A 16198-nucleotide genomic window follows, 5' to 3' on the forward strand; every position below is an offset into this window, starting at 1 on the left:
AGGTTTTTATTCATCTGGACTTAATGAGTTTACTTTTATTGTGGGGGAGTTTTCGGGAATGCCTGTTTTGTTTAAAATTAAAGTTGCATTTTACTTCCCTTCTACAGGAGATTCCTTTACGCAGTTCCGATTTGCTGAAGAAAAAGAATGGGACACAGGAAGCATAGGCCCTAAACAGGTAACACATACGAATTATTATTCAGAAGATTTTTGTAAATGTAAAATGTTTCTGTAATTCCAGACTGGATTCCAATGCTTTTACTTCATAACTTCTCATCAAGATAAACCCCACAAATACAGCTTCATTTTTATTATGTATTTTGAGTAGCATGGTTAAAAACTTTTGCAAGCTAAGTACAGTAGTAATGCACACTTAGTCCCCCAGTGCAGCCAGCATGTATTGTTGTTGTTAGAGCAACACCAATTGTTGGTGGATGATTGTTGTTGATGGATTACTATTATGTATGCATTTTGGTATGTTTTTCTCTCTTTCTGCACCCTGTTGTGTTTTCCTCTGCTTCTAATGAGGGGCATTCAAAGCAGCAGCATGATTTAGTTGTTTGGGTTATTTTGGTGATAAAGGTTGCAAAAAGAAAAAATGAACTGTAAGATTAAAATCCATCCAGAGGAAGAAAAATTAGGGACTGTGATCTTGTTTTGCAGACCGCTGTAATAACAGTAATGTGTATTAATTGTGCCAGCAGTGGTTTTTAACATGAGCTGTTTCAGGTGGATCAGGGTGTAAGTAGGTAAGTCCTGTGTCAAGACATCCTAAAAGCACTTACTCTCCACCCTGATGAGGTCATAGCTATACTGGAAAGAGACAACACATCTCGGCCTCAATTTTTCTGTCTGTAAGTGGGATAATGATATTTTCTTTCCTCTGCAAAGTGCTTTGAGATCTAGGGGTGTCATAAATATAAAGGGAAGGGTAAACACCTTTAAAATCCCTCCTGGCCAGAGGAAAAACCCTTTCACCTGTAAAGGGTTAAGAATTTAGGATAACCTCGCTGGCACCTGACCACAATGACCAATGAAGAGACAAGATACTTTCAAAGCTGGAAGGGGGAGAAACAAAGGGTCTGGGTCTATCTGTGTGATGCTTTTGCCGGGAACAGAACAGGAATGGAGCCTTAGAACTAAGTAAGTAATCTAGCTAGATATGCATTAGATTCTGTTTTGTTTAAATGGCTGAGAAAATAAGCTGTGCTGAATGGAATGTATATTCCTGTTTTTGTGTCTTTTTGTAACTTAAGGTTTTGCCTAGAGGGATTCTCTATGTTTTGAATCTAATTACCCTGTAAGGTATTTACCATCCTGATTTTACAGAGGTGATTCTTTTACTTTTTCTTCTATTAAAATTCTTCTTTTAAGAAACTGATTGCTTTTTCATTGTTCTTAAGATCCAAGGGTTTGGGTCTGTGTTCACCTATGCAAATTGGTGAGGATTTTTATCAAGCCTTCCCCAGGAAAGGGGGTGTAGGGTTTGGGGAGGATTTTGGGGGGAAAGACGTTTCCAAGCGGGCTCTTTCCCGATTATATAGCTGTTAGACGCTTGGTGGTGGCAACAATAAAGTCCAAGGGCAAAAAGAAAATAGTTTGTACCTTGAGGAAGTTTTAACCTACGCTGGTAAAAATAAGCTTAGGAGGTTTTCATGCAGGTCCCCACATCTGTACCCTAGAGTTCAGAGTGGGGAAGGAACATTGACAAGGGGTTATTATATTAGTCTTAGTAGTAGTAGTATTTACCTAAACTTAGATTACTCTGGCCACATTCTAATACTATCTTTGCAGTCTCTTCGGGCAATTATTAATGTTCCATTTCCATATTTCAGGTTTACTTAAGAGAGGAGAGGTTTAGCATGATGATTTCCACTTCTTATGCTATTCAGTTTGTGTTGTAGTTTTCCCCTGTTCATTCTACCAACAAACATCATCTGATTGTGACTTTGAACTCCAAATTGAACATAAGAGAAGTTAGTTTCTCAGGTTATCATAGAATCATAGAATCATAGAATATCAGGGTTGGAAGGGACCCCAGAAGGTCATCTAGTCCAACCCCCTGCTCAAAGCAGGACCAATTCCCAGTTAAATCATCCCAGCCAGGGCTTTGTCAAGCCTGACCTTAAAAACCTCTAAGGAAGGAGATTCTACCACCTCCCTAGGTAACGCATTCCAGTGTTTCACCACCCTCTTAGTGAAAAAGTTTTTCCTAATATCCAATCTAAACCTCCCCCACTGCAACTTGAGACCATTACTCCTCGTTCTGTCATCTGCTACCATTGAGAACAGTCTAGAGCCATCCTCTTTGGAACCCCCTTTCAGGTAGTTGAAAGCAGCTATCAAATCCCCCCTCATTCTTCTCTTCTGCAGGCTAAACAATCCCAGCTCCCTCAGCCTCTCCTCATAACTCATGTGTTCCAGTCCCCTAATCATTTTTGTTGCCCTTCGCTGGACTCTCTCCAATTTATCCACATCCTTCTTGAAGTGTGGGGCCCAAAACTGGACACAGTACTCCAGATGAGGCCTCACCAATGTCGAATAGAGGGGAACGATCACGTCCCTCGATCTGCTCGCTATGCCCCTACTTATACATCCCAAAATGCCATTGGCCTTCTTGGCAACAAGGGCACACTGCTGACTCATATCCAGCTTCTCGTCCACTGTCACCCCTAGGTCCTTTTCCGCAGAACTGCTGCCTAGCCATTCGGTCCCTAGTCTGTAGCTGTGCATTGGGTTCTTCCGTCCTAAGTGCAGGACCCTGCACTTATCCTTATTGAACCTCATCAGATTCCTTTTGGCCCAATCTTCCAATTGGTCTAGGTCCTTCTGTATCCTATCCCTCCCCTCCAGCGTATCTACCACTCCTCCCAGTTTAGTATCATCCGCAAATTTGCTGAGAGTGCAATCCACACCATCCTCCAGATCATTTATGAAGATATTGAATAAAACCGGCCCCAGGACCGACCCTTGGGGCACTCCACTTGATACCGGCTGCCAACTAGACATGGAGCCATTGATCACTACCCGTTGAGCCCGACAATCTAGCCAGCTTTCTACCCACCTTATAGTGCATTCATCCAGCCCATACTTCCTTAACTTGGTGACAAGAATACTATGGGAGACCGTGTCAAAAGCTTTGCTAAAGTCAAGAAACAATACATCCACTGCTTTCCCTTCATCCACAGAACCAGTAATCTCATCATAAAAGGTGATTAGATTAGTCAGGCATGACCTTCCCTTGGTGAATCCATGCTGGCTGTTCCTGATCACTTTCCTCTCATGCAAGTGCTTCAGGATTGATTCTTTGAGGACCTGCTCCATGATTTTTCCAGGAACTGAGGTGAGGCTGACTGGCCTGTAGTTCCCAGGATCTTCCTTCTTCCCTTTTTTAAAGATTGGCACTACATTAGCCATGTAGCACTGCGGACTATGTGGCTCTAGGAAGAAGAATAAAGGAGTTGGAGGCGCAAGTGGTGTTCTCGTCCATCCTCCCCGTGGAAGGAAAAGGCCTAGGTAGGGACCGTCGAATCGTGGAAGTCAACGAATGGCTACGCAGATGGTGTCGGAGAGAAGGCTTTGGTTTCTTTGACCATGGGATGGTGTTCCATGAAGGAGGAGTGCTGGGTAGAGACGGGCTCCATCTTACGAAGAGAGGGAAGAGCATCTTTGCCAGCAGGCTGGCTAACCTAGTGAGGAGGGCTTTAAACTAGGTTCACCGGGGGAAGGAGACCAAAGCCCTGAGGTAAGTGGGAAAGCGGGATACCGGGAGGAAGCACAGGCAGCAATGTCTGTGAGGGGAGGGCTCCTGCCTCATACTGGCAATGAGGGGCGATCAACAGGTTATCTCAAGTGCTTATATACAAATGCACAAAGCCTTGGAAACAAGCAGGGAGAACTGGAGGTCCTGGTGATGTCAAGGAACTATGACGTGATCGGAATAACAGAGACTTGGTGGGATAACTCGTATGACTGGAGTACTGTCATGGATGGTTATAAACTGTTCAGGAAGGACAGGCAGGGCAGAAAAGGTGGGGGAGTAGCACTGTATGTAAGGGAGCAGTATGACTGCTCAGAGCTCCGGTACGAAACTGCAGAAAAACCTGAGTGTCTCTGGATTAAGTTTAGAAGTGTGTGCAACAAGAGTGATGTAGTGGTGGGAGTCTGCTATAGACCACCGGACCAGGGGGATGAGGTGGATGAGGCTTTCTTCCGGCAGCTCACGGAAGCTACTAGATCGCATGCCCTGATTCTCATGGGTGACTTTAATTTTCCTGATATCTGCTGGGAGAGCAATACAGCGGTGCATAGACAATCCAGGAAGTTTTTGGAAAGCGTAGGGGACAATTTCCTGGCGCAAGTGCTAGAGGAGCCAACTAGGGGGGGGTGCTTTTCTTGACCTGCTGCTCACAAACCGGGTAGAATTAGTGGGGGAAGCAAAAGTGGATGGGAATCTGGGAGGCAGTGACCATGAGTTGGTTGAGTTCAGGATCCTGACGCAGGGAACAAAGGTAAGCAGCAGGATACGGACCCTGGACTTCAGGAAAGCAGACTTCGACTCCCTCAGGGAACGGATGGCCAGGATCCCCTGGGGGACTAACTTGAAGGGGAAAGGAGTCCAGGAGAGCTGGCTGTATTTCAAGGAATCCCTGTTGGGGTTACAGGGACAAACCATCCCGATGAGTCGAAAGAATAGTAAATATGGCAGGCGACCAACTTGGCTTAATGGTGAAATCCTAGCGGATCTTAAACATAAAAAAGAAGCTTACAAGAAGTGGAAGGTTGGACATATGACCAGGGAAGAGTATAAAAATATTGCTCGGGCATGTAGGAATGTTATCAGGAGGGCCAAATCGCACCTGGAGCTGCAGCTAGCCAGAGATGTCAAGAGTAACAAGAAGGGTTTCTTCAGGTATGTTGGCAACAAGAAGAAAGCCAAGGAATGTGTGGGCCCCTTACTGAATGAGGGAGGCAACCTAGTGACAGAGGATGTGGAAAAAGCTAATGTACTCAATGCTTTTTTTGCCTCTGTTTTCACTAACAAGGTCAGCTCTCAGACTGCTGCGCTGGGCATCACAAAATGCGGAAGAGATGGCCAGCCCTCTGTGGAGATAGAGGCGGTTAGGGACTATTTAGAAAAGCTGGACATGCACAAGTCCATGGGGCCGGACGAGTTGCATCCGAGAGTGCTGAAGGAATTGGCGGCTGTGATTGCAGAGCCACTGGCCATTATCTTTGAAAACTCGTGGCGAACCGGGGAAGTCCCGGATGACTGGAAAGGTTATCATACATGGAGTCCATGTGGTGTTGTGGAAAATAACTAGGGAACAGCTGTTCTGGATCTAAAGTTTTCCTGGATGGGAAACTGATGGATTTTGATTCAAAAGTCAAGCATTCAAAAGTTAGGGAGATGCCAGAATTAAATTTGTGTGTGCAAGCTTAATTTGGCTCTCTTGTAACACAATGCGTATCCACAGTCTTTAATTACATGACCACAAGAACCCCTCCCTCATTCAGTGCACAGGATGGTGCTGTTGAATGAGCAGCTGTGCAGTATAAGGTGTACATTTGTAACATTGAGGGTTATTATTCATTGGAACATCTTATCAAGGATTGTGGTGGATTCTCCATCGCTACAAATTTTTAACTCAAGATTGGATGTTTTTCTAAAAGATATATGTGCTACGAAATATTTTGTAGGAGTTCTGTGGTATGTGTTTATAGAAGAGGTTAGACCAGATGATCACAATGTTCCCTTCTGGCCTTGGAATCTATGAATATTTTGTTTCATACTGTTTATGCAACATATGATTTTAGGCCTTATTTACTGTGCACTATTCGAACCATGTTCTGAATGCAGAATTACTAATTTTCTCATGGGCTTTTCCATTGCTGTAGTATTGAGGTGCTTTACAAAGATACATTTTATTTTCACAACATCCCTATGAGGTAAGACAGTGGTATAATCCTCCATTTTATGGAGGTGAGGAGCTGAGGCACACAACGATTAAAAGTATCCATAATTTGGAGTGCACCACTTAAGGCATTTAGGACGTGATTTTTGAAAGTACTTAGCATTATATGGCATTATATATGTTCAAAGCACTCCCATTAAGTTCATTTGCAGCTGAGCACTTCGACATAGTGGACCTCATGGTCTTAGGTTGGGCACCCAGAAAACAAGGAACACACAGTTAGTGACAACCTGTGAAAAATTTGATTTAAGTGACTTGTCCAGCATCACGTAGGAACTCTCCGGTAAATGCAGGGATAGAATCCAAATCTTTATGGTAGCATTTAACTGCCTTAACCATTCACTACATACCTTACAAGCATGCCCCATCTATGGCCCCACAAAGTTGTGGGACCTCATTGTGATCCTCCTCCTAGTTGGCCATCCATCACTCCAGGAAGAGGAAGGAGGGTATTTTGTGATTATGGGGCCTATTTCTGATTTTGCATACAATCACACCTCTGGGCAGAATCCACTGGCTCCTTAAACTCCTTTGAAGAGTGGTGAGTGGTGTCTGGGGTGCTCTTCTTGGAGTCCTACTCTGGTTCCCTCATTTTAAACCTTTGACTTCACTCCTGTTCATATTTTCTCCTTGGTTGTCCCAAGTATTCAAGTAAAGCCTGGGCTTAGTGCTTCCTCTTCCTTAGTTGAGGGGGTGGGCTTTTAGTTTTGGGCAGGCCTAGACTCACCTGTCCCAGTCGTGCAAATAGTATACATCTTCCAACTTCTACTACAAAGTAGGTAGAGATTCTACAGACAACAGCTTCCTTCACTACACAATCCTGATTCATCCCCAAACACCATCCTTCTGTTCACTGAATGAGGCAGAGTACCTGTGGGAAAAAATGGTTAAAGACAGACAAGAGGACCAAAATAAGGTTGCACAGGCAACCTTAATTCTGACTTTTCCTAACTTTTGTGTTTTCAACTTTGCAACCTTAATGTTCTTTTAATGTATTTTTGTGTGTAAAAAACCCCATGCCTTCAGTTCTATCATGTGGTATCATGTTGACACCCACATGGGTCATCAGCAGGGTTGTTAAATCCACCACACAGACCTCTACCACTAGATCTCTTGAGCTAATGGAGTAACTGATAGCAATAGTGGGTTGTCACCCTCTGTGTAGACCAGCTCTAGAAGGGAGTGAGACACATACTTTGCCAGTGGGTTTCACAAATATTTGCTGATAGAAGAATGATGAGATTCAGTAATATTGGGTTCCATTCTAGGCTCTGGAGCAGGAGTGTGTTCTAATGGGCACCGACTCTTCTGTCCCTGTTCCTCCCAAGACAGAGCCCTTCTGCCCTGTTCCCCTCAAATCTGTCCTTGTCTCAGTTATTCCCTACTCCAGACTTCTCATTTCAATCCCATCTCTTCACCTAGCCTCTCCCAGACTCCACTCCTCGGGCTTCTTGTCCCAGTCCCAAACCCAGCCAGTTCCAATTTTCTCCCCATCCCCCCACTCATAGTCCCTGTCCCTTCCCTCCCATTTCCTCATCAGACCTGTTTATCACCCCTTACCCCGCAATCCCTTTTCTCCAGTCTTTTGCCCACCAATCCCTACCACACAGGCTCTCGGTTCCAGTCTTCCTTCCTGGGCCTCTCCTCCAATATCAGCCCTCACACACTTTGCCCCCTTAGTTTCTTGTCCCAGACTGTTTGCTCAGCTTTTCCTAGTTCTCTATATGTATCCCAGCTAGGGTTGCCAACTTTTTGATTGTAGAAAACCACACATGCTGCCCCTGCCCCGAGGCCCTGCCCCACACTCACTCCATCCCCCCTCCCTCCATTGCTTGCTCTCTCCCACCCTCGCTCAGTCGCTCATTTTCACCAGGCTGGGGCAGGGGGTTGAGGTGCAGGAGGGATGAGGGCTCCGGCTGGGGGTGCGGGCTCTGGGGATGAGGGGTTTGGGGTGCGCGAATGGGTTCAGGGGTGGGGCCAGAAATGAGAGTTTCAGGGTGTGGGAGGGGGCTCCGGGCTAGGGGAGGGGTTTAGGATGCAGGGGGGTGAGGGTTTCGGCTGGGGGTGCTGGCTTTGGGGTGGGACCAGGGATGAGGAGTTTGGGTTACAGGAGGGGGCTCTGCGTTGGGGCAGGGGGTGCAGCGTGCAGGCTCTGGGCGGTGCTTACCTCAGGCAGCTGCTGGAAGCTGCTGGCATGTCCAGCTCCTAGGCAGAGGGGCCAGGGGGCTCTGCACACTGCCCTGTCTGCAGGCGCCACCCTTGCAGCTACCGTTGGTTGTGGTTCCTGGCCAATGGGAGCTGTGGAGCTGTTGCTTGGGCTGGGGGGCACCGCACAGAATCCTTTGGACCCTCCCGCCCCCGCGCCTAGGAGCCAAGGGGGGGAACCTGCTGCCACTTACGGGAGCCGTGCGGAGCCAGGGTAGGCAGGGAGCCTGCTTTAGCCCTGCTGCACTGCCAACCAGACTTAACGGCTTGGTCAGTGGTGCTGACCAAAGCCACCAGGGTCCCTTTTCAACCAGGTGTTCAAAAACTGGACGCCTGGCAACCCTAATCCCAGCTCCTCATCAGATCTGTCTGTCTGCACAGTATTTACAAGGAATGGCTATAGAATTATAAATTGGAAAGAAGTAGTCACAACAGGACAGAATAAGTGGGAAAAGGCACAAAAATAGCTATAAAATGGTTTCAGAGTAACAGCCGTGTTAGTCTGTATTCGCAAAAAGAAAAGGAGTACTTGTGGCACCTTAGAGACTAACCAATTTATTTGAGCATGAGCTTTCGTGAGCTACAGCTCACTTCATCGGATGCATACCGTGGAAACTGCAGCAGACTTTATATACACACAGAGAATATGAAACAATACCTCCTCCCACCCCACTGTCCTGCTGGTAATAGCTTATCTAAAGTGATCATCAGGTTGGGCCATTTCCAGCACAAATCCAGGTTTTCTCACCCTCCACCCCCCCACACAAATTCACTCTCTGGGCTATCACCAGCAGGAGAGCGAATTTGTGTGGGGGGGTGGAGGGTGAGAAAACCTGGATTTGTACTGGAAATGGCCCAACCTGATGATCACTTTAGATAAGCTATTACCAGCAGGACAGTGGGGTGGGAGGAGGTATTGTTTCATATTCTCTGTGTGTATATAAAGTCTGCTGCAGTTTCCACGGTATGCATCCGATGAAGTGAGCTGTAGCTCACGAAAGCTCATGCCCAAATAAATTGGTTAGTCTCTAAGGTGCCACAAGTACTCCTTTTCTTTTTATAAAATGGTTGGTACTGTTGCCTGGTAGTTGTACAAAGGACTGAAAATGGTAGAATGAAATGCAACAGTGAAATGAACATGTGTGACCTCTCATTTCATTGTAATTATCAATTGTAGAAAACTCAGTGGATTTTGTCCAAATGTGGACAAAATGGAGGTGATATATTTGATAGTTGCCATCTCTGTTAATGTGCCATTTTAAAATCAAGGGTATGTGATAAAATAATTTGCATCTTTTTCATTCTTGCCAGTGATAATGGTAAATTCAGCAGCAAATATCATTGCTGTTTCTTCCTTTCTTGAACAAAAATACTTTTGCTGTTTCATGGCCTTTGTATTCTTTGGTGAATTGCTCCTTTGTTCCCTTTCTTGTCTCTTGATAGAGCATCATTTATAGTAAAATATTCCTTTGAAAATTTTGAATCCTTCCTTTTATGCTATTTTGCTTCTCTGTACCACCATCATCATCTTTTCCTTTACCCTTCCCCCCTTCTCTCTTAATCCTTCTCCATTCCATTCGCTTTCTCTTCCCTCACACACTCCAGTTCTTTGAAAAGTATTATTTACATTCAGCAGTTTTCAAAAAAAATTTAATTTTTACTTTACAATTTATCAACTCCTGGAGTTATTTAAATGTCAGAATTCCCCTTTTTCTCCTCATTCATGCTCTGTGTGCAGACTCCAGGCTCCTCTTTAGTATTTGACAAGAGTGCCAGGTTTTCTGAAGTGCTAGTTCATTGAGGTGTAATAGCTGTGTTGTCCAGGAGATTGCTTAATACTTTATTGAGATCAAAGATCTTTTGTGGCTCTGTGTGCTAAAGAATTTTCTTAGTGATGAGCACTGATGCATTTTGAATGATCACTTAATGTTGAAGAATTATAATTATTGGTACCAATGAAGTATGAGGCACAATAGGTCTTTTCTTACGCCCAGTACTGGAAATCGGACATCAGGATTTAGATATTTGAGGAGCTATTAATACTATTGCATCCAGACACTCTTCTTTGCTTTTGTTATGATTGGTTAAAATCCATAAACAGAGGTACAACTCAGCACCCTCTGTTGTCATTCGTTTTAAATAAGAGGAAGTGAGAAATAAGGCTTAAAATAAAATAGAAGGTAACAAAAGCATTACAATTGACTATAAAATATTAAACCCACCAAGTGCATTACATAACAAAGCATTTTGTAAGAGGAAGGTAAAGTGGTGTGTTTTCAAGTAACTTTCTACCTAAGCATTTGTTTCAAAAAGCCTGTAGTGTCTTTTAATGTGTTTGCACATTGGGTTGAAATATAGACATTTTAGTTTTCAAAAATTGTTCTGCATAATATCTTGAAGTTTGCTTTTGTATGGCAGCAGCTGTTAGGAAGAATGTCAGTCTTTCGGAAACATTTTTGTAAGATTGTTTTTTAAAATCCTTATATGTGCTAGAGATGTGGAATTCCAAGTAATCAACTCAGGGATAAACTTTATCCAGGTTTCAGTAAAATTCTGACAATGCCTTTAGTCATTTGAGATTGCCTGTTCTACACATGCATATGGACCAAACACCTTTTGTCATAGACTTTTGAACATTGGGTATTTTGAATATTCAATTCTCAAGCATGTTTTCCCATTAAATGTAATTGTGGTGATGGCAAGTGACCTTAGCTTAAATTTCTAGCGATAGGATTATGGTTTTCAAATTTTGATGTTTACACAGAGTTTTTAAGCTATTGTTTCAGGTGAGAAGTTCAACATTACATAGGGCATTTATCGATCTAAAATCTTTTCTTGGATAAGGCCATTGATTCATTAGTGAAAACTCCATTCAAAAATAATATTCACTCACTGGTTTTGGCCCTTTATCACAATCTCAACATCTTTTATTTTGGGGGTAATATTTTACCTCTGTTGCAAATCAGTACTGGCCTGATTCTTCTCCCTGGGTGAACTTCATTTCAGAGTTCTATCATTTTTGTTTGGGCTGCCCTCAGAGACAATATCAATCAGAATAGTAAGTTGTGATGCATGGGACGGGGTAACTTTATTGAACAAGGGGAGCCACAATTTTGCCTTTCCTTTGGGTGTGTCAGCTCACCAAAAAACCATGTACATGTGACCTTCTGGAGCTCATATGTAGTAGAAAGTTGCATAGTCCTGTCACGACCACAGATTTTGGTCTTAAGATTTAGGTAAAAACTTAGAGCATTATACTGCTGGTCCAGGATTGTTTCCTTCTGTATATCTTCATTGTATTGCCAAATAGGCATCCTAAACTTACCATCTTCAAAATCCCATTTTCTTACTCCTAGTTAGTTATTGCCTTTTAAACTACCCTAAATGATTCCTTTGCTTTGCAGGTATTTTATAAATCTACTTGTCATTTTGCCAAGCTACACTGTACATACACAGTTTTAAATCTATATATTAATCCCTACAACTCTTGAAATTATTGTAAGTGTATTATAGATTTAGGTATGTATTGCTACTGCTACCTTCCTTGTGCAGAGTTTTGGAATACAGTAACTCCTCACTTAATGCTCTAGTTATGTTCCTGAAAAATGCAACTTTAAGTGAAACAATGTTAAACAAATCCAATATTCCCATAAGATTTAATGTAAATGAGGGGGGTTAGGTTCGAAGGAAATTTTTTGGGGGCAGACAAAAGGCATTATTTACTGTACTGTGGTTGGGAGGTGCTCTTGGCTTGCCCCACACAGGCACAGCCCGCTGCAGGCAAGGATGCTAGGAAACACCTTGCGCAGCAGCAATGGCAGCTTCCCTCCAGAAAAACAGGCGCTGACGTTGCCGGGGATGCTCCAGGCCCACCTCTTCCCATCCCTGCTCCACTCCAAGCTCACTCTTCCCACCCCCACTCCACCTCCTTTCCGGAGCATGCCGTGCCCCCGTTCCTCCCCCTCCCTCCCAGAAAGTCCTAAGCACCGTCAAACAGCTGTTTGGCAGCGGGGGAAGCGCTGGGAGGGAGCAGGAGGAGGCGGAGAAGAGGAACTTGTGCAATGCTCCCTTGTAAAGTAGCTGCTCTTCCATAGAATCTTACAAGCAGTGGACAGAGCAGGCAGCCAAACGACGTTCTGAGGGAGCATTGCACAACTTTAAATGAGCATGTTCCCTAATGGAGCAGCGATGTAATTTTGAAACAGTGTTAAGCGGGAGGATGTGAAGTGAGGAGTTACTGTATAACACATTGAAATCATTGTTAGTTTAATTTTCTTTATGCAAGTTTTCTGTGTGTTTAATTGTATTTCAGCTATCTGCACTTTACGTTGATTGCCAGTCTTTGGTCCACGCCCTTCAGGAGCTTCCTCTGCATCTCAGGTTGAATGTGGCTGCTGAAATGGTGCAGGTAATGCTCTGGTTGCACATAAAATTACAGGAAGATTTAAATACTTCAGTAAATAGGAGAAATAAGGGCCAGGATCCTTGATGTTTTTCATAGGGTAACTACACAGTTGCAGTACTGGTTTCTGTTTTCACTATCCTTAAGAATTTTTTTTTAAATGAAACTAATTTGATATGTAATCTTTTTTAAAAAAATTAACTTCCTGATCTGATATGGCATAATGTAAGTGTTATCCAGTTTTATTAAAAAAAATTTGAGTCAGTTGTCAGAATGTGAACTGCCAGTCAAACAGCTGAAGAAAAAGGTTACTTCTATTCAGGGTATAGAAAATTAGGTAACAGCATTTCAGCAAAATGCTTTCTTCAGGCTATGGAAAACAAAATATCATTCACATAGAGGGAAGAGAACTAATGAGAGTCTTGAGTTAAAAACGGTTGTCATGAGGTTACATTTGGAGAGCAGTTTATCAGCAGCTGAAAAAATGACGACAACAAAATCAATCTGCCCTAGAAAGGGAAAGATGTATGACTCTAATAGGAAATATTTTCTTTTCTGTGGGGATGTTCAGACAATTACACAGCTAACTTCTTTCTTACTGTAGCTGAAAGGTATGTCTGCAGATATAGAGTATATAAAGGAATCTTCATATATAGTTCTTTTTCAAGTAAAGTTCTGTTCTTGCAACCAAAATGCCAAGACTAGAATTAATTTCTTTTCCCAGTATTAATTATTCCAAGGGGATGAATTTATTAGTTAAATAAACTCATTTATTTTCTTTTTCAAACAAAATAAAAGACCATCTGTGCTGTAAATGTATTTGATTCCTCCTACAATGTGTATGTGCAGATAGATAGGGTCATTCAGTGCATATTGTAATATTTAAATTAATCTTTATCTTTCTTTTGCCATTGGGCTATGCTGTGATATAACCTGTGATAGCACAATCTCCAAGAAGCTCCAAAGGAGCAAAGAAACTGCCTCTAAGTGGTTAGGTAAAGAGTGGGTATTTCTTGGTTCACTCTTTGCTACTGTTTTGCAAATTTTCTATTAATATTGCTGTCTTAACCTTTGAAAAATTAAAATATAAACTTGTCAAAACCATGTCTACATGCTGGGGTGTGTTACAGATTTACAGGGTGTGTTTTATGCCCCAGTCTGTACACACTCTCTCTTTAAGTACCTCTGTTATTGGCCAGCTCAAAAGTGAGCTCCACAGCTCTCCAACGAGACTACGCTTTCTGGTTTCAGCTGTCCTGTTTTTCCCTGTGTGCTCTCCTCTGCAAGTCCCACTGAGTTCAGACTCCTGTTTAAAGATTGCTCACCATTTGGGAAGCAATAGAATCATAGAATATTAGGATTGGAAGAGACCTCAGGAGGTCATCTAGTCCAATCCCTTGCTCAAAGTAGGACCAACACCAACTAAATCATCCCAGCCAAGGTTTTGTCAAGCCTGGCCTTAAAAATATCTAAGGATGGAGATTCCACCACCTCCCTACGTAACCCATTCCAGTGCTTCACCACCCTCCTAGTGAAATAGTATTTCCTAATATCCAACCTAGACCTCCCCCACTGCAACCTGAGACCATTTCTTCTTGTTCTGTCATCTACCACCACTGAGAACAGCCTAGTTCCATCCTCTTTGGAACCCCCCTTCAGGTAATTGAAGGCTATCAAATCCCCCCTCACTCTTCTCTTCTGCAGACTAAATAACCCCAGTTGCCTCAGCCTCTCCTCGTAAGTCATATGCCCCAGCCCCCTAATCATTTTCGTTGCCCTCCGCAGGACTCTCTCCAATTTGTCCACATTCCTTCTGTAGTGTGGGGCCCAAAACTGAACGCAGTACTCCAGGTGTGGCCTCCTGAGTGCCGAATAGAGGGGAATAATCACTTCCCTCGATCTGCTGGCAATGTTCCTACTAATACAGCCCAATATGCCATTGGCCTTCTTGGCAACAAGGGCATACTGCTGACTTATATCCAGCTTCTTGTCCACTGTAATCCCCGGGTGCTTTTCTGCAGAACTGCTGCTTAGCCAGTCGGTTCCCAGCCTGTAGCCGGACATGGAATTCTTCTTCCCAAGTGCAGAACTCTGCACTTGTCCTTGTTGAACCTCATCAGATTTCTTTTGGCCCAATCCTCCAATTTGTCTAGGTCACTCTGGACCCTATCCCTACCCTCCAGCATATCTACCTCTCCCCCCAGTTTAGTGTCATCTGCGAACTTGCTGAGGGTGCAATTAATCCCATCATCCAGATCATTAATAAAGATATTGAACAAAACCAACCCCAGGACTGACCCCTGTGGCACTCCGCTTGATACCGGCTGCCAACTAGACATGGAGCCATTGATCACTACACGTTGAGCCCAACATCTATCCAGCTTTCTATCCACCTTATAGTACATTCATCCAATCCGTACTTTTTTAACTTGCTGGCAAGAATGCTGTGGGAGACCATATCAAAAGCATTGCTAAAGTCAAGATATATCACATCCACCACTTTCCCCATATCCAGAGAGCCAGTTATCTCATCATAGAAGGCAATCAGGTTGGTCAGGCATGACTGGGAATTGGTCCTGCTTTGAGCAGGGGGTTGGACTAGATGACCTTCTGGGGTCCCTTCCAACCCTGAGATTCTATGATTCTATGACTTGCCCTTGGTGAATCCATGTTGACTGTCCCTGATCACCTTCCTCTCCTCCAAAAGCGGCAAAGAGTCCTTTGACACTTTATAGACTAACAGACGTATTGGAGCATAAGCTTTCGTGAGTGAATACCCACTTCATCGGATGCATGTGAAGTTAGTCTATAAGGGGCCACAGGACTCTGCCGCTTTTACAGATCCAGACTAACACGGCTACCCCTCTGATACTTCCTCTCCTCCAAGTGCTTCAAAATGGCTTCCTTGAGGACCTGCTCCATGATTTTGCCAGGGACTGAAGTGAGTCTGTAGTTCCCCGGGTTCTCTTTCTTCCCTTTTTAAAATATGGGCACTATATTTGCTTTTTTCCAATCGTCCGGGATCTCCCCCGATTGCCATGAATTTTCAAAGATAATAGCCAATGGCTCTGCAATAACATCAGCCAATTCCCTCAGGACCCTTGGATGCATTAGATCTGGACCCATGGACTTGTGCACGTCCAGCTTTTCTAAATAGTCCTTAACCTGTTCTTTCACCACTAAGGGCTGCTCACCTCCTCCCCATACTGTGTTGCCCAGTGCAGCAGTCTGGGAGCTGACTTTGTCTGTGAAGACCAAGGCAAAAAAAGCATTGAGTACCTCAGCTTTTTTCACATCGTCTGTCACTATGTTGGGTCCCACACTATCCCTGCCCTTCCTCTTGTTGCTAACATACCTGTAGAAACCCTTCTTGTTACCTTTCACATCCCTTGCTAGCTGCAACTCCAGTTGTGCCTTCGCCTTCCTGATTACAACCCTGCATGCTCTAGCAATATTTTTATACTCCTCCCTAGTCATCTGTCCAAATTTCCACTTGTTGTAAGCTTCCTTTTTGAGTTTAAGCTCACTGAAGCCTGCTATATTTGCTATTCTTTCTGCACTTCGGGATGGTTTGTTCCTGTGCCCTCAATAAGGCTTCTTTAAAATACAGCCAGCT

At 43.7% G+C, this 16198-nt stretch overlaps 1 protein-coding gene across 1 annotated transcript in view; it reads left to right on the forward strand.

Annotated features, from left to right (window-relative positions):
- AVEN (apoptosis and caspase activation inhibitor) overlaps positions 1–16198 on the forward strand; it is a 175365-nt gene that overhangs the window by 152846 nt on the left and 6321 nt on the right. Inside the window, exons 3-4 of the mRNA XM_073348840.2 lie at positions 108–178; positions 12493–12588. Of these exons, the coding sequence (XP_073204941.1) occupies positions 108–178; positions 12493–12588 (167 nt within the window). The remainder of the gene's footprint in view (positions 1–107; positions 179–12492; positions 12589–16198) is intronic.

Source organism: Lepidochelys kempii, chromosome 6 (assembly GCF_965140285.1).
Source record: "Lepidochelys kempii isolate rLepKem1 chromosome 6, rLepKem1.hap1, whole genome shotgun sequence".
In the NCBI taxonomy this organism is placed as follows: Eukaryota; Metazoa; Chordata; order Testudines; family Cheloniidae; genus Lepidochelys; species Lepidochelys kempii.